Genomic DNA, 17,991 nt, shown 5'->3' on the forward strand with positions numbered 1-17,991 from the left:
CAGACATATTTACAGTTAAACTGGATGAAAATTAATTTTAACAATGTCCACATTTGCCTGTTTTTAAATATAATCCTATTTAAATTGAGTATAATTTAACTTCACATTAGAACAAGAGAAATGCTGTTGTACGTATTTTTAAATGTCCACTTTCGAAGCCCCACTTTATTGCCAGCTTTCGGGTTAATTTTGTAATTTCCAATAATCCTGGGCGGGCACCTGAAAGCAGCAGAGCAAACCCCATGATTTGGTGGAACTTTGAACTCATCAAACAATCTGCCGTGACGGTCGGTAAACAGCTGACTAAGCATTTCTGCTGTGAAAACACACTGAAAGTGCAAACACGGTTCTTCCTGCTGAGCTGCGGTGCTACAGGTAGCGTTGTTTTATTCCGCAGCAGCTTTTCGGCGTTTTACGACCAGATTTGTGATCCCAGCTGCAGACAAAATGTCCCTCCGCTACCTCAACAAAGTTGCTGTTGTCACTGGAGGATCCAAGGGGATCGGCAGAGGGATTGTCAGAGTGTTTGGTTGGTGTTTATGGTTGTTGAAGTTTTGGGTTTGCTTGTAGGTGGAGCTGGAAGTGGCGCACTTAACATTTTTGCGTCTTTTTGTTTTAGTGGAAAATGGTGCCAAAGTGGTGTTTTGTGCAAGAGGAGGTTAGTGATTCTGACTTTGCTGCAAAAATTGTATCACTTCTTTTTGCCTCAGTGATTTGCCAAAAAAAAAAAAAGTACGTCAATCAAAACTACATATCTGTGTTGCAGGTGCAGCAGGTGAAGCTTTAGAGGCGGAGCTGAACAAAACGGGACCAGGCTCATGCAAGTTTATCACCTGTGACATCTCCAAGGAGGAAGACATCAAGGTAGAGTACAACTATACTGTTATTGTCTGGTTAAAATCTGCACAGATTTGCAGTTTCTGTATGAAATGTGCAGAGGGTAGTCATGATCACAAGGCCAATAGATCACATGGTGTCACTGAACTGATCTGTCATTGTTTTCTCTATTATTGATCAGTTTTGGCTATAAAATGTCTTGTTAAGAATTCTTAACAAAATCAAAGATAATTTCCTCATACTTGCATTTTGCCCAAAGATATTCAGTTTACTGTCATAGAGAAAGAAAAACTATTATTCACTTCAGGCAACAACAATGGCAACAATAATAAAAAAAAGAGACACTTAATAAGATGCAGGAATTTAAAATAAAAGCAAAGATGGCGCTTGAATTTGTCAGGTTTTCATGTGTATTTTAGTGCAAACTGCTGTCTTCTCTCAGTAGCAGCCACAAACAGACTATGTGAATTTAAAGTTGAACAATCAGTCAGTGAAGATTATTGATTGATCTGATCGCATAGAATCAATGAGATGTCTGTTTGCTGAAATTGCATATTTAACCGAAGTCCTTATTTTATAGGCGATAAAACAGAATATATAAATACAAAAAAAATGCACAAATTTCAAACCAAAACTGGATTGGGTTTTCATGTATATTTTTGTGAAAACTCCAGTTTCTTCTGCTGCTGGTAGCCAGATACACTTCTTATCAGCAGTGATCTTCAACATGAAGGTAGATTCCTGCAGCTGCTGACTGACACAATGTGATGTCTTCTCCAGTTTGAGCTCCATGGAGAAATCACGAATGTGCTCACATCACCTTGGTAGTGATGATCTGATCCAAACATGTACACAACAAACAGTTTTAGCACTTTTTGATGACATTTTGTAAGTTTAGTTACACAGTAATTGGTGTTTTTTATCCTCACTAAACGGTCAGAGTTTGCTTTCATCTGTTCTTTTCTTGTTGTTCTAAATCTCCTTGACTCCACTAACTCCTGTGTTTGCTCTGCAGTAACTGACTGTGTCTCCACAGCGGCTGATCGACGCCACAGTGGACCTTCATGGACACGTCGACTGTCTGGTTAACAACGCAGGCTGGCGTGAGTTTTTTTTTTTTTAACCCTACAGTCACCAGGATGCTTCCGTTCCTCAGTCTCTGTTTTTGAATCCGACTTCTTCAGATCCTCCTCATAAACCGACTGACGACACCACAGCAGAGGAGTTCAGAGAGCTGCTCAATCTGAACCTCATCAGCTACTTCTTGGCATCGAAAGTAATTGTTCGCACTTATGCATGCAAATAATTTAAAAAAGACTTTTGTGGAAGCAGAAAAATCTGTACGCTCTGATTGGACTGAAACTTGGTCATTGCTGAAAAGTTAAAAATAAACAGCAGAGAATAAAACCGCTGGACATTTTTAAAGCACTGAATTTGCAATGAATTGAAAAACATTATTTACATCAATCTGAAATAATTTCTCTAAATTTTGGGCATTTTCAAGTACACTTTAAAAAAACAGCTACACACGTGGACAAAATTGTTGGTACCCCTCAGTTAAAGAAGGAAAAACCCACAATTCTCACTGAAATCACTTGAAACTCACAAAAGTAACAATAAATACAAATTTATTGAAAATTAAATAATCAAAATCAGCCATCACTTTTGAATTGTTGATTAACATAATTATTTAAAAAAACAAACTAATGAAATAGGGCTGGACAAAAATGATGGTACCCATAACTTAATATTTTGTTGCACAACCTTTTCAGGCAATCACTGCAATTAAACGATTTCTGTATTTGTCAATGAGCGTTCTGCAGCTGTCAACAGGTATTTTGGCCCACTCCTCATGAGCAAACAGCTCCAGTTGTCTCAGGTTTGATGGGTGTCTTCTCCAAATGGCATGTTTCAGCTCCTTCCACATATGTTCAATGGGATTCAGATCTGGGCTCATAGAAGGCCACTTTAGAATAGTCCAACGCTTTTCTCTCAGCCATTCTTGGGTGTTTTTGGCTGTGTGTTTTGGATCGTTATCCTGTTGGAAGACCCATGACCTGCGACTGAGACCAAGCTTTCTGACACTAGGCAGCACATTTCTCTCCAGAATGCCTTGATAGTCTTCAGATTTCATCGTACCTTGCACACTTTCAAGACACCCTGTGCCAGATGCAGCAAAGCAGCCCCAAAACATTACTGAGCCTCCTCCATGTTTCACCGTAGGGACAGTGTTCTTTTCTTCGTATGCTTGGTTTTTGAGTCTATGAACATAGAGTTGATGTGCCTTACCAAAAAGCTCCAGTTTGGTCTCATCTGTCCAAAGGACATTCTCCCAGAAGCTTTGTGGCTTGTCAACATGCATTTTTGCAAATTCCAGTCTGGCTTTTTTATGAGTTTTTTTCAGCAGTGGTGTCCTCCTTGGTCGTCTCCCATGAAGTCCACTTTGGCTCAAACAACGACGAATGGTGCGATCTGACACTGATGTACCTTGGCCTTGGAGTTCACCTTTAATTTCTTTGGAGGTTGCTCTGGGCTCTTTGGATACAATTCCAACGATCCGTCTCTTCAATTTGTCATCAATTTTCCTCTTGCGGCCACGTCCAGGGAGGTTGGCTACTGTCCCGTGGGTCTTGAACTTCTGAATAATATGAGCCACTGTTGTCACAGGAACTTCAAGCTGTTTAGAGATGGTCTTATAGCCTTTACCTTTAAGATGTTTGTCTATCATTTTTTTTCGGATGTCCTGGGACAATTCTCTCCTTCGCTTTCTGTTGTCCATGTTCAGTGTGGTACACACCTTTTCACCAAACAGCAGGGTGACTACTTGTCTCCCTTTAAATAGGCAGACTGACTGATTATGAGTTTGGAAACACCTGTGATGTCAATTAAATGACACAACTGAGTTAATCATGTCACTCTGGTCAAATAGTTTTCAATCTTTGATAGAGGTACCATCATTTTTGTCCAGGCCTGTTTCATTAGTTTGTTTTTTTAAATAATTATGTTAATCAACAATTCAAAAGTGATGGCTGTTTTTGATTATTTAATTTTCAATAAATTTTTCTTTATTGTTACTTTTGTGAGTTTCGAGTGATTTCAGTGAGAATTGTGGGTTTTTCCTTCTTTAACTGAGGGGTACCAACAATTTTGTCCACGTGTGTAAGTATTGATTATGTTGCATATTTTGCACAAATATCAGTTGACAAATGAAGTGTCTAATACTGAAAAGAGATGTTGAAATATCTTTGATTCAAGAGGTCTTAAAAGTCTAAAAACGAGTTACACTTTAATTCCTTGAAATCTGACATTCAGAAAGTAAAATTCAAGATAAAAAAATTTATGCTTTAACATTCAGGCACTGAGGGTTATTAATCGATCTGATCAAATGCAATCGATAAGACTTCTGTTTGTTGGAATTGCAGACTTAACTTTAGGCTTTTTTATTTTATAAAAAATAAAACAAAGCCTAAGTAGAAAATTTTCTAAAATATTTTTGCAAAATTAAAAGTTTTGTACAAATATAATAACATTTTAAAAATTAATTTAAATACCAAATAATAGCTATATATATTGAAATTAAAACAGAGCTTGCTCATGGCAGGGAATTCAGCAGTTTGTTGGGTTTTCATGTATAGTTCATCTCCATAATATTAGTAATAAAATGATACTAGGGGCCTTAATACTTACTTACATATTGCTTCTGTGAATACTGTTAACAATAATGCAGACTGTATTTTCTATTTTTTGTAGGGTTTTAATCCTTAATATTTAAAATATTAAGGTAAATTCACACAATACAACCTCAATATTTACATTTTTTAGGTTCATCCATAATGCTAATCTAATATTTTTCTAATAGAAGGTACTTTGACGCAGCGGCTGTTTCTTTAAATGTGATTTTTAAATAAGGGTTAGGGTTACATTTTCAAAGATATCACAAGTAAAAGCTCTTGAATTCAGATAGATTAGATTTTCAGTAAAATATTTGCTTTAAATTTGGATCTAACATTAAATATTAACAGATGTTATTGATTGTTTCCACTCACCATCTGATCATACCTACAGACACATGTATGTGCAATATACAGGATCTTTGCATTAATAGGAGGTCTCACTCTGTCTGCAGTACGCGTTACCGTCTCTACGACAGCAACAAGGAAACATCATCAACGTTTCCAGTCTGGTGGGAACCATCGGTCAGAAAGATGCTGCTCCATACGTCGCCACCAAGGTGAGTTCAGGTAAACATGTTTCATCACTTCCTAAATGTCAGAGACGATGGAGTCCTGTAATGTGATGTTTCCTCCACAAGGGGGCGATAATCTCCATGACAAAGGCGATGGCTGTGGACGAGAGTCGCTACAATGTGAGAGTGAACTGGTGAGGAAACTGGTTTCTGTGGTCGCTCTGGTTTCTTTGGCTGCAGTTTCATGTCACTAATGAGACTATTCCTCTCTCAGCACAAATACAGGTTTTATTTTATTTGTGTAGTGAAGGTGCAGAGTCAAAATCATGTCTGATTAAAGGGTTTATGGTACTTTAGGTAAATTTTAGGCTTAAATTTTCTTGCAGAAGTATTTAGTTTATTTAAGTGAAGCATTAAATGTATTAATTCTGCAGAACAGCAGTTTGTTACTTTTACAAAGTTAAATTCAACATTATTAGCTTGTTGATGCTGATGTAAGCAGCATTAAACAGTTGGAGCTGCTCAGAGTGAAGTTAGTTTTATCTGTTTTCTACAATCCAGCAGCCCTTAAAAAAAGTCACAGGCTGCTATTAAGACACAAACTCCCCTGATAAAAGGATTAATGATGTTTTGATGAGCTCTCTAGAAGATTGACAGAATGCTGTTTTTGCGTTGCATTGATGTTTTGTTTTTTTGTTTTTTTTCCCCTGTATCTCCATCATCATGGATTATGCATAAAATCAGTCAGTTGTTGTCAAATTCATAACTGAGGGCGATTCAAAAGGCATTTTTCCTTTTTCTGGTCAGAAACAGCAGATACATTTCATACAGGATTTTTCTTCTCGCATTTGTAAAACGGAAATTAAAATGTTTTTGATTAAATAAATTAATCTTCATTATAACGTGCATTACCATTATGTCTGTTAAACCACATCTATTTTAATTTTCTATACTCTTTGTGGAGCTGATGTGTTTTCTTATTTTTCATATGTTTAATAGGAAGGATTGTCACTAAAAGCTAACTCAAGTGCTTTGTAAATGTGTTGTTTCTGGCTGTAGTGGTATAAAACAGTAGTTCACTCACTGAGGTCAGGAGATGATTAACTGGAGAAAGGACAAAAAAACAGACATTCTGCTACACAAATCTGTTTTGAAGTCTCTAATTTGCTGTTAGTGGAATATGAGATAATTTTACATCTCTAAATAAAACCAGCTGAAAAGTTTAGAAGGTAAACATCTGTTTGAAACATGACAGTCTTCTTTTTTTTTAATTTTTTTATAAGAGGTCCCAAGACAAAATCTTCTGAACAGCTGGAATTTTTCTTAAAAATACTTTGATCTGAAATCTAACCATTTTCGTGGAATACATGAAGTGGATTAAAACACAGTTTCTCCCTCTGATTGTGGCATGAAGTGGAAACACTCAAGCCAAGTAAAAAATACATTACAACTGCACTCAAGTACAGTAAACTTAGTTTGCACCACTGTGTATTAATTTCCAAAATTACACAATCATAAAGTCTGACTATAAAGCCTGACATGTCTTAAAGCTTCATACTTTGCCCCCAAGACAATAATAATATGAATACATTTTATTCACAGGCACTTTTCAGAACAACCAGGGACACTGTACAAAGTTAAAAAAAAGACAAACCCATTCAAATTAACAATATGAATTTATAAAAATGAATTAAAAATGGTAGAAAACGAAGAAAAAACAAGAGCTGTGTTCACCTGAATAGATAGTAATCAATTTGTTTTTGCCATTTTTCAAAAATTATCATTTTTGATTATTAGAATAGTCACTAATTAATCTGCTACCATCTTTCAGGAACAGTTAGTTTTAGAGACATTCAATAAACCACTGACGTTTCAAACATATAAAAGAGATCTCTGCAACAATGCCTCTGTACCTGTTAGAAGAACCTGCTTTTTAATGCTACATAAATGATGCACAGAAAAAAAAAACATCCCGAGAGATACTTTATTAATCCAGAGGGAAATTCAAGTGTTTAGCAGCTTACATACAACAACATAAAGACAGGATTTGTTCAAGATTTCTGTGTCATTGCGAGGTAGCGGCATGGCGTCACTGTAACTATGACAACAAGTGAACTCTACGTCATTTACCAGCTGACGATCATATGATTGGGATCCTACTACAAACTGACCACTGCAGACTTATCAGGACCTATCTGTTGGAAGTCATACAAGAACAACTGATTAAATTGTCCTGAGTCCCATCAATTCCCGCCACCCACTACACATTTAGGTCAAATGATTTGTTATCCATACATAACGTACACATGCATAACACACGCCTGTGCTCAGCGCCAGGTCATTTTGTTTTGGGTAAATCCATATTAAATGACCACATTCTATATTCAATTTCTGCCACAATGTTTTTTTCAACATTTCAGCCGTTGGAAATGATACGACTGGGCAGATTTAATGGAGTATGCCGCTCTCTGAGTGCTTTTCTTGTTCAAATTAATCTTCACAGTCTGTTTAATATCAACACAAGCGGAAGAGATAAAATATATTGCTATACTGATATGTTATCTCACTCCTGATTTAAATATTTACTTTAATAATACTGTGTCTTTGTCTGATAACGGTGTCTGGACTGTGTTGCAGCATCTCTCCGGGTAATGTCATGACGCCTCTGTGGGAAGAGTTAGCAGGACAGACTCCAGATGCTGCAGCTGCCATTAAAATGGGAGAAAACGCTCAGGTGAGCTTCAAGTAGACGTGATCTTTACCAAGTCCTGGAAAGCTTCAAAAATGCTTAAAACTATGAAAAACGGGAGCAGCGAGACCTCCTCGTTGAATGTGAAGACTTTGATCCGAAAAGATGTGAAAAGTCCTGGAACGTTTGTAACACATGATCCTGTAGTCACTTTTAATATTCAAGTGTTTCAGCAGCATTGAACAGAGAAGGTCAGTAAAGAAAATGAGACGCATATTAACCCTCTGAGTCCCAGCACATGCCACTAGGATTTTAAAAGCATGTCTCAATCAGTCTCAACTTCTGGATACTGCAACTCTTCTCTGTTCTTCCGTGCAAAGCAGCTCAAGCTCTTGGATCGGGAGTGCAGTATAGCTTTAGCTTCTACTCAGACAAACAGTGAAGCCTGTAAACATCAAAACTTTCAGTCCTGAAGCTCGGCAGACTGACTTTCTGCAACAGGTGGCTTTTTGTTTTTAGCCTCCTTTTCATGAGTCAGAACAAACAGCCGTCTCTGTTTGCTTTTCATTATTCATAGTGGAAAACTACAAGATGATTATCTGTGTCAGCACTTGATAATTCAGGTGCTACTGTTAATGCCATGTTCTAGTGATTTATGGCAGTATCACCGCAGGAAGAGGAGCAGGAGTTATTAGTTTTACACTCTGTTTACTCAAGTTATTAAAATAAGAAGCACATGAACCCCACTAACTGTAAGGAATAATTGATTGTCAACTATTAAATGAATCTGCTAGACATTTTTGTAATGAATTAATCTGTTTCTATTTTTATGATTCCAGCTTCTTAAATGTGAATATGTTATGGTTTCTTTCCTCCTCTGTGAGAGCAAACTGAATATCTTTGGGTTGTGGACAAATGAGACGTGTTACTTTATGACACTCATCAATATTTTTCAATATTTCCTGATGTAGTCTTGTAACTTTTTGATTGTCTTTTATATATTTTAACTGAACACATCTGGAAAATCTGCCTTATCTTCCACTGAAAGCGTTCAAAATAGAGCTGCAGCAGTTAATCGATTAGTTGTCAACAGTTAATGAATCTGGTTTCTGTAAATTAAATATCTTCAAGTTGTGGACAAAACAGAACTTTTGAGGATACTTTCTTGGCATTTAGAAAATACTGATTGTCATTTTAACATCTTCTGACACTTTACAGACTAAAAACTAATCAGTTAATTGATCAAATCAGCAGATTAATTTAAAATGAGATAATCATTAGCTGCAACCCTATTTGGACGCTGGCTGAGTAGAAATCAGTGAATTTGCTGATGATTTGTTAGGGTTTTTTTTGAATGGAGTCTTGCATAGAAAAACAGGATAGGAACTTCTTTTACAACACAGCAGCAAATGGTGGGAGCAGCTGCTGCAGGAGTGTAAAACCACACAAACATGAGGAAGTTGTTTCATGCAACCACAATTATGTGGGATGAGAAATGACTGGCTTTGCTCTCCCACAGCTGATGGGTCGGATGGGGACGGAGGCCGAGTGTGGACTGGCTGCCCTGTTCCTCGCCGCCGAGGCCACGTTCTGCACCGGCATCGACCTGCTGCTCAGTGGAGGAGCTGAACTCAACTATGGATTCAAGAGTCAGATCCCCTCCTGACTGTCCTGACCTCCTCATCTTCCTCCTCCTCATGGCTGTGGCGCTGCTGGTTAATGCAGATTAACACACAAAACAGGTTTAACTAGAGGAAGGGGTTCTACTCCCAAATAGTACTAATAAAGTGCCATTTTATTCATTCAGTTGTGCAGATTGCCTGCTGGAGGAAGACTTTTGCATTTGCAGTAACGCGACCTGTACCCGCCCCACTGATGGACCAATCAGCATCCAGCTCTGTGACCTGTAATAACCTCCCTCCTGCTCCTCCAATCACACGTTTGTTGTTTTTGTCACGCCTCCACGTACTTCCTCATTGAGACTGTGCCGCTAAATAAAACCGACCAATATATCTACATTCATCAAATCGATTCTGTTACCTTAGAAAAAAAAATAAAAGTAAAAAAATCATCTCATCTTTATCCAGGGTAATTTGGGTTATTTTACTTATTAAACCTAAAAAATAGATAAAAATACAAAGTGGTCACTTAAAGGATTAAAAACTAACAGGGGCCAGTGTTTGTTAAATATCTTGAAGGACATTTTGTGTTCCTGCCGGTTTCACCTCGGCTGCTCTCGGGTTTCAAAGCGGAACTCAAGTTGACTTTGGGTGTTTGTTTCCACACGAGCGAATAATCTCGTTTATCATCGTTACGTCGCGGAGATGGCAGCGCTGCGGACGGTGAGTTCACACACTGTCTGCTGTTTATTGTCTGTCCGCATTGATTTCCAGAGTAAATCATTCACCTTAATAAGAGATAAGATAACCGCTTACGAGCTGGGGAGCTGATAAGGTTCATAATCGGCTCGTTTCTCTGGCTTCTGTGTCCCGCCATCATCGAGGCTGGCAAAACACAGCGGCACGGCACCAAACCCCATTCAGAAATATGGGAAGTAAACGTCTTTTGCTCATTGGCCACAATTCATACTTCGTAAAACACAAATAAAAGCTGTTTGCAAATTTGTGAAGCTTTGTAACAAATTCGGCCTACTTCAAATGACAAAAAACTCTGATCTGTGAAATTTAATGTTTTTTTTTTACGAGACAGCTTGAAACTTGCACCCCTTTTCTGTATGTTGGCAGGTTTACATGTTTTATTTAAAGTGTGGTCTGGGTAACTTCTTTATAAGCCGAAGTGTAAAATACACGCCACTGATAGTTGAGCAGACATGAGTGTTTCTATGACAAAGTAATAAGCAAGTTCTGTTAAAATTGTCAGATCTTTAAATGAAGTTTGGTGTGAGGCTCTCAGGTGGGTCAAGACACATATTTACTGATCCCGACAATTGAATGCATGTTTTATCAGCACGTTTTTGTGTGCTATATATTTGTAATTAATAAAGTTAGCTCATGAATGTGAAGTAAGCTATAAATGCTAGTAGGAGCTAATTAAAACACACTTTCATTCAAGACAGTGTGTCCAAGTGAGGTTAAACAAGATTTCTTTCATCAGATTTGCACATGCGTGAGGAAGAAACCACAGCTGTAACTACACACATTCACAGTTGCAATGAAGGCAAAACTTGCATCATGTGTTGAACTGAATGGGCTCCTGCAGCAGAGTCACTGTGCTGCTTCCTGTAGGAATTTCAAAGATGTTAATTATACTGTTCTAACCACAATATAGTTAATACAGATGTGATTACATTTGTTCTGATGAGCAGATGAGACACGGTGTGTGTAGTTGGCAAACGCGCATCAGTAACATCCATGAGTGTGGATTTCAGTTGGCAGACCCGGACAGAGGAGAAAATAAACATGAAGGGGAAGGTTAGCAGGAATACAACATTAGTTTTCAGATTTCATGTCCAAAAATTGTTTAATTCAAGATTATTTGTCGCGTAATGAACGCATAACATCAGCAAGTGTTCTGCATATTGAAAAGTATTTCAATATTTAGGATTCAATGATTTATTTTTATTTTAATATTGTGAGAGACACATTCTGGTCTGTGGGTCCTTCCCGATAAAAATGTGACTATCAGACCCATTCTGGAGAATCTTTACGCACTAGATTGTGCTTTTTTTACCCCCTTCCATTTATGGAAGAAATCTACTTTTTACTGTTTAGCCACCAGATGACAATGATGAAATGCATTTTCCACAGCAGCTTTAGTGGTGGTTTTGGCTTCCAATTTATTTATTGAGAGTTTAAAAAAAAAAAAAAAAAGCAACTCAGCAGGATGAAAGAAGATCAGTACCTGTCTGAATTCAATTCAATTTTATTTATATAGCGTCAATTACAGTCAAATCGTCTCAAGACGCTTTACAGAACCCATATGCCTGACCCCCAGAGCAAGCCCAAAGGTGACAGTGGCAAGGAAAAACACCCTTTTAACAGGGAAGAAACCTCGAGCAGAACCCGGCTCAAAAAGAAGCATTGTTTGTCTGTCAGTGAGATTATCGCGTTTTTAAGATAAGTCTTTGGCTTCTTTTATGTTTTTTGGGGGACAAATGCAGGTGTTCTTAACATTGAGGATACAGTGAGCTGTGCATGTTTAAAGATTAATTATGAGATTGCACACAACCTGCCTTAAACTGCCTGGATGACTTATGCATGTGCAAGTTAAACAACTATAGAGACCAAATGACATCCTGTGGAAGCTCAAACTGGCATGAAAAGAGCTGAAAACGTGTGTATTACTTTCCTGAACTTCCACGTTCCTCTGCTCTTTCCTTACATCAGGATGCCATTGTTGGTGTGTCAGCGGTTAATATATAATATTTTGTTGCCTTTTTTCACCTTGCATTCCAGCTTCTGCAGAGTCGCCTGCATATGTGCCCGCTTCTATTTACAGTAGAGCACTTGGCGCTGGCATGCGTTAGCGACGACATGCATTGAGCGGCAGAGAAAATGATTGGTGCTGATTCACACGCCCACAAACACAATGTCATGCACTGTGTCCTGTTTTCACGATGCTGGGGACGTTATTGTCACCTGGAATGAAGGTGGAGACCTCCTCGTTGTGTAGCAAAAACGTTTACTTGTATTGCATTGAGATGACTGACATAGAGCTTGTCTCTGTTTAATTTTCAGGCACTCCAGGGACGACTTGTTCCGGCCCTTCCTTTCTCCTTCGGCTCCCTGCGGTTAGCCAGCTCCTTTAAGGTACCACCTTTAACTCTTTCCTTCCTGTCAGGTTGAACCCACGTTGTTGCCCTCAGCTAGACATGACTGAACACACCTTTGTAGAACACAACATGTTCATGGAGCTTCATGGAAGATTTAAAGTTTCTCTGCTCCTCTGTGTTTCCCTCGTTGTCTGTCTGTTGTAATTATTTAATTCAGTTTAATTGAACCCGATTAATTGTGGCTAATTTACCAGAAAACTGCACTGTCTCTGTGTAACATCCACTAATTTTCCTTTTAAAGCACGCCCTGCCAATAATTTAAAAGCAATCACTGTATTCGTCGCCTGCTCTGCTCTCGTCCTGTCCTCTTCTTCTTCTTCTTTTTCTTCTTCTTCTTCGTTTCCTCGCTTGTCCATCCTCACATCAGGCAGCAGATCTGGTCATCGAACGCAGCACGGCAGGCAAGCCGAAGCCCGAGCCGTCCAGCTTGGTGTTCGGCAAGCAGTTCTCCGACCACATGTTGACCATCAACTGGTCGGAGAAGGAAGGCTGGGAGGCTCCTCAGATCAAACCTTTCCAGAACCTGTCGCTGCACCCGGCCAGCTCCGCACTGCACTACTCCATAGAGGTGAAGCACGCCCATCACATCCGTAGTAGCTTTAACTGTGTTTACCAGTTCATCTGCTGCAATGAAAAACAAAATAAACAAAGCTTGCTCACAGCTGGTCCAAAGAATTGTTCGACTTCTTGGATTTTCATGTATATTTTTGCATAATTAACAGTGCTATGAGGTCTTCACCATAATATTTATGTTAATTAAATTCTGTTATTTATACTACCATAGGGTCATTAGTCATGTTATTAAATTTGGTTATTCTCCATAATTAGTATGTATTATCGTCAGATAAAGTAGTATTTAATGTAACTTGGGCAGGTTTTTTTTCCTATTATGTAAATTATTCCAGTAAAATCACACAATAAACACTAATCATAATCCTTTTTTGAGCTTTATTTAAAAAAGCAACAACAAAAAACTGGGCTAGACTATTTTATGTTATCACATCGCATGTCTAGGATCTTATTTGTCGGAATTCGTTATCAATATTTGTGTGTTTTGATATTTGTTTCATTGTAAAACACTTTGTAGCTTACTTTCTGAAAGGTGAAAAACGTTATTATCCCAAAGTAAGTTCTTGTACGTAGCAGAAGAAATGCAGTGTCTAAAAAGTATAAAAGGAAAAAGATCTAAATAGGATACATCACTGACCTGAAATAATGAAAGTGAAATAAGACTAGTGTAGAATAGTAAAAAGTATAGCTGCCATTCATACTGAGGTAATTAGTAAATGAAAATGAAATATTGCATCTGAAAAATAGATAAAAATGAAATATTCTATATTTATATGTATACTTAGTTAGAATTAAAATATAGACCAAGAAAGACTGATATTTCCTTCATGTGTCATTAAAACAAAGAACAAAACTCAATTGTATTTGTACATCTCTATAATGAATCTCTGAACAGGTTCAAACGTCTCCTTAAGGTAGAAACTAACCGCACTTGGACTGGAACTCAGAGCTGCAAGAATACAGGCAAATCTGACTGTTAATCGAATAAATAAAGAGCAAAAGTTGTTGAATAAGTAAAGAAATAAAGACCCTTTCTATGCAGGTTTGCAGCTCTCGTTGACAACGTGTTGTGTGTTTTTTGTCGTCTCTCCAGCTGTTTGAGGGCATGAAGGCGTTCCGTGGAGTCGACAACCACATCCGTCTGTTCAGACCGATGCTGAACATGGAGAGGATGCATCGCACCACTGAGAGAAGCTGCCTCCCCGTGAGTTTGTTTCCCACCTTGTCCTCAGAAATCTCCTTGTTGTGGGGTCTTTGAATATAGCGGATATTTTGTTCATTTTTCACACAGTGTACCATTGTGATCAGAGTGGAAACACGTCCAAAAAAAACACACTTGGAGCCACACTGAGGCCTCGTTCAGACAGACTGTAGCTCTGCAGGATAAGACACAGTCTCTGTCAGTGAGGCTGCCAAACAGGCTCTGATGAAGAAAACTTGATTGGGGCTCAACTTCTACTGCAGTGCAGTAGATGATGACAAGGAGCTCCAGTAGTCAGACAAATAAATGCCTTGTCACGTTTCTGGTGGATTGCTTAAAATATAAAAATTGTTTTTCTATTCTATTCTAGTCATTTGGTCCTTCTGTCATTTCTGACCTTTCCTGAATATTTCATCCAAATCCGTTATTCCAATTTTGAGTAATGTTGCCCACAGACCCACAGACAGACAGACCAACACACATAGATAATATTCAAAGATGGACTGTGATAATCATACAGATGTGACATCCCAGACATGGTGTGCATGTATGGACAGATAAATAAGCTTCTTTAGTTTATCACAAAAACACACAAAAAACACAATTTTAAAATATAACACAAAAAAATCTAAATAAAAAAAATTCTTACCACTAATTACAGTCGATTGTGAAAATTAACAACACAAGACAATACCACGCAACACAGTGCAGAACAAGACACGATACATCCAGACACAATACCACACTCGACACAGCAGAGTACACAACAACACACCCTGACACCACAACACAACACAGCATGACACAGCCAAAGGTATAAAAATACAAGACACAACATGACAAAACACCAGACAACAGACCGCAAAATATTCAGTACAAGGCACGACACACCTAAACCCAACAAGGCGCCACACAACAGGACAACACATAATACAACACCCCGCTATGTGGCACACAGCATGACAAACACAATAAACAACATACAACACAAAATAACAACGCAAGGTAAGACATCACAGAGTCCAGTCATTGTGCAGTTTTACTACAGTGAAGGTGAAGAAACCTCCAGATGAAAACTCTGTTCTGTCTGATTAGCAGCTTCTGCAGAACGTGAACTATTGTCTGTGTTGTTCAGCAGTTTATGCAACATCTCTATGATGACTCCTAGACTTAAAACTACAAAAGCACTTAGAGAGCGCAGTACTCTGACAAGGCTTTTCATTCCCCCATATGGCATTGTCAGAAATGCTGCATTTTATTGTTATTGTTATTATTGATGATGAGAAATCATGGCACTGTAGAATATGGCCATTTAATATAGGTGTACGCATAAACAAAATGACCTTGCGCTGAGCATAGGCGTGTGTTATACATGTGTACATTATGTACGGATACGGAATCATATGACCTAAATATGTAGCAGGCGGTGGGAATTGATGGGACTCAGAAACACTCCCACAATTTAATCAGTTCATCCTTGTATCATTTCCGACAGATAAGTCCCGGTAAGTCCACAGTGGTGGATTTGTACTTGGATCACAATCATGTGATCGTCAGCAGGCAGCTGATGTAGTGTTCACTTGTTGTCATAGTTACAGTGATGCCTTGTTGCTATCTTGCAATGATACAGAAATCTGTAACAAATGTATGGATCCAGACTATAAGCCGCATTGCTGCCAAAATCTTATCAGGTGGTCCTTGTGTCATTTCTGACTTTTCCGGAAATTTCACCCAAATTTGATAGTTCGTTTTTGAGTAATGTTGCTAACAGACAGATGGACAGAAAAACTAACACCATTCGTCACATAACTCCGCCGTTCCTTGGCAGAGTTTTAAAAAAAAAAATACTGTTGAAGTTGTTACTTCGGACTTCATTGATGTCTGGAAAACTGGGCCGTAGTTTAATGAACGTCTTTGGTTCCACGTCCAACCTTCACACTCTCTCATCTGTTGCTCAAACTGAACTTCCTGGTCTGTATTTAACTCTTTCACTGGAGCCTGAAGCAACACATCGACACGAGTGCAGGAACGTTTTAGTGAACGCTCGGAAAACATGATTGCCAATCAGTGCAGCTCCCAGATGAAACGCCTCAGGGGTGTTTTTCTTGTAGCACTGAGCTAATTTACTCAGAGTGATAAAATCCAGGAAACTTAATTGAAATCTGCGTATGTAATGTTTGACATGTAAATCTACCGCAGAAAATGTTGCCTTCAGACACCTTTAGTGTTTCAGTTGTGAATGTTAACATTTTTCGGCTGTAAATACAGAATTTTTAGAAGAGAATGATATTTGGTTTGTATTGGTTTGTCTTAAAACACGGAATGAGAATTATTTTCTAGAAATATACAGGATGAAAGAGGCATCAGCGCTGAAATGTGACCAGCTGATTGTTTCTGTGTTTCTCCGTGCAGCTCTTTGATAAAGCCGAGCTGCTGGAGTGCATCAGAAAGCTGGTGGAGGTGGACCAGGAGTGGGTCCCCTACTCTCAGGACGCCAGCCTCTACATCAGACCCACCTTCATCGGTACCGAGGTGAGCTTCAGCGCCACCCATTAAATCAGCCTCAGCGTCTGTGTGCTCCTCCTCACCCATCTCACCCCCCCCGCCTCTTTCCTCACCCTCCCTCGTCCAGCCGTCTCTCGGCGTCTCTCGGGCAGGAAAGGCTATGATCTTTGTCATCGTCAGTCCAGTGGGACCGTACTTCGCCACAGGATCTTTCAACCCAGTTTCCCTGCTGGCAGATCCGGCCTTCGTCAGAGCCTGGAAGGGAGGAGTCGGAGAATACAAGATGGGAGGGTGAGTCTCAATCATTCTTTACTTGTAGACGTGGCAATTTACTGTGGATTTGTTGTCTTAAGATTAATTTACATCATCAAGTTTACTTGTATGAGTTTCATGAATATCACCTGTTGGCAGTGTGCTCTCAGGATCCCTCCTTGTGGACGACATTCTCACAAAAAGCGATTAGACATTTTAAAACAGAGAAATCAGCAGACAAAAAAACGAACTTTAGTAGCATTAGGGAACCTGAAAAAAATAGAAATTCCTAGTTATGTCATTATTGTGTCTTGCAACACCAAAATGTTCCTTTTTTTAGACAAAGTCGGCAACACCTGCAGTTTGTTGTTAATGTTGAATTAACCCCTGATAGTCGGTGCTGATGACAGTTTGTTTCATCCTTCTGATAAAATTGTGAAGAATCTGGGAACGAGGCACTGGGACAGTTTAAGAAATTAATTTATAGCTTCCTATAGTCTCCTTTTGGCCCATTCAGACTAAAATCATGTCCATGCTAACAGAGATACACACGTGGACAAAATTGTTGGTACCCCTCAGTTAAAGAAGGAAAAACCCACAATTCTCACTGAAATCACTTGAAACTCACAAAAGTAACAATAAATAAAAATTTATTGAAAATTAAATCATCAAAAACAGCCATTACTTTTGAATTGTTGATTAACATAATTATTTAAAAAAACAAACTAATGAAACAGGCCTGGACAAAAATGATGGTACCTCTATAAAAGATTGAAAACTATTTGACCAGAGTGACATGATTAACTCAGGTGTGTCATTTAATTGACATCACAGGTGTTTCCAAACTCATAATCAGTCAGTCTGCCTATTTAAAGGGAGACAAGTAGTCACCCTGCTGTTTGGTGAAAAGGTGTGTACCACACTGAACATGGACAACAGAAAGCGAAGGAGAGAATTGT

General features: G+C 38.6%; 2 protein-coding genes across 2 annotated transcripts in view; both read left to right on the forward strand.

Annotated features, from left to right (window-relative positions):
• Window positions 1–258: 258 nt before the first annotated feature.
• hsd17b14 (hydroxysteroid (17-beta) dehydrogenase 14) lies at window positions 259–9,730 on the forward strand. The gene is made up of 9 exons (XM_022194811.2): window positions 259–529; window positions 620–658; window positions 767–864; window positions 1,874–1,940; window positions 2,022–2,113; window positions 4,964–5,068; window positions 5,150–5,217; window positions 7,661–7,757; window positions 9,232–9,730. The coding sequence occupies exons 1-9, from the start codon at window positions 448–450 to the stop codon at window positions 9,376–9,378; spliced, it is 795 nt and encodes a 264-aa protein (XP_022050503.1). The 5' UTR covers window positions 259–447; the 3' UTR covers window positions 9,379–9,730.
• Window positions 9,731–9,900: 170 nt separating this feature from the next.
• Window positions 9,901–17,991, forward strand: part of bcat2 (branched chain amino-acid transaminase 2, mitochondrial) — a 29,503-nt gene continuing 21,412 nt past the window's right edge. Inside the window, exons 1-6 of the mRNA XM_022194798.2 lie at window positions 9,901–10,054; window positions 12,410–12,481; window positions 12,872–13,072; window positions 14,168–14,278; window positions 16,688–16,807; window positions 16,908–17,071. Coding sequence (XP_022050490.2) covers window positions 10,037–10,054; window positions 12,410–12,481; window positions 12,872–13,072; window positions 14,168–14,278; window positions 16,688–16,807; window positions 16,908–17,071 — 686 coding nt within the window. The 5' untranslated portion in view covers window positions 9,901–10,036. The remainder of the gene's footprint in view (window positions 10,055–12,409; window positions 12,482–12,871; window positions 13,073–14,167; window positions 14,279–16,687; window positions 16,808–16,907; window positions 17,072–17,991) is intronic.

The sequence above is a fragment of the Acanthochromis polyacanthus genome, chromosome 21 (genome assembly GCF_021347895.1).
Source record: "Acanthochromis polyacanthus isolate Apoly-LR-REF ecotype Palm Island chromosome 21, KAUST_Apoly_ChrSc, whole genome shotgun sequence".
Classification (NCBI taxonomy): domain Eukaryota; kingdom Metazoa; phylum Chordata; class Actinopteri; family Pomacentridae; genus Acanthochromis; species Acanthochromis polyacanthus.

Excerpts from the sequence above, each read along its gene's own strand:
- hsd17b14 (XM_022194811.2), top strand. The coding sequence starts at position 448 with ATGTCCCTCCGCTACCTCAACAAAGTTGCTGTTGTCACTGGAGGATCC. Across the intron at positions 1,941-2,021 it reads GGTTAACAACGCAGGCTGGC|ATCCTCCTCATAAACCGACT; the intron begins GTGAGTTTTTTT and ends CGACTTCTTCAG. Across the intron at positions 7,758-9,231 it reads AAATGGGAGAAAACGCTCAG|CTGATGGGTCGGATGGGGAC; the intron begins GTGAGCTTCAAG and ends GCTCTCCCACAG.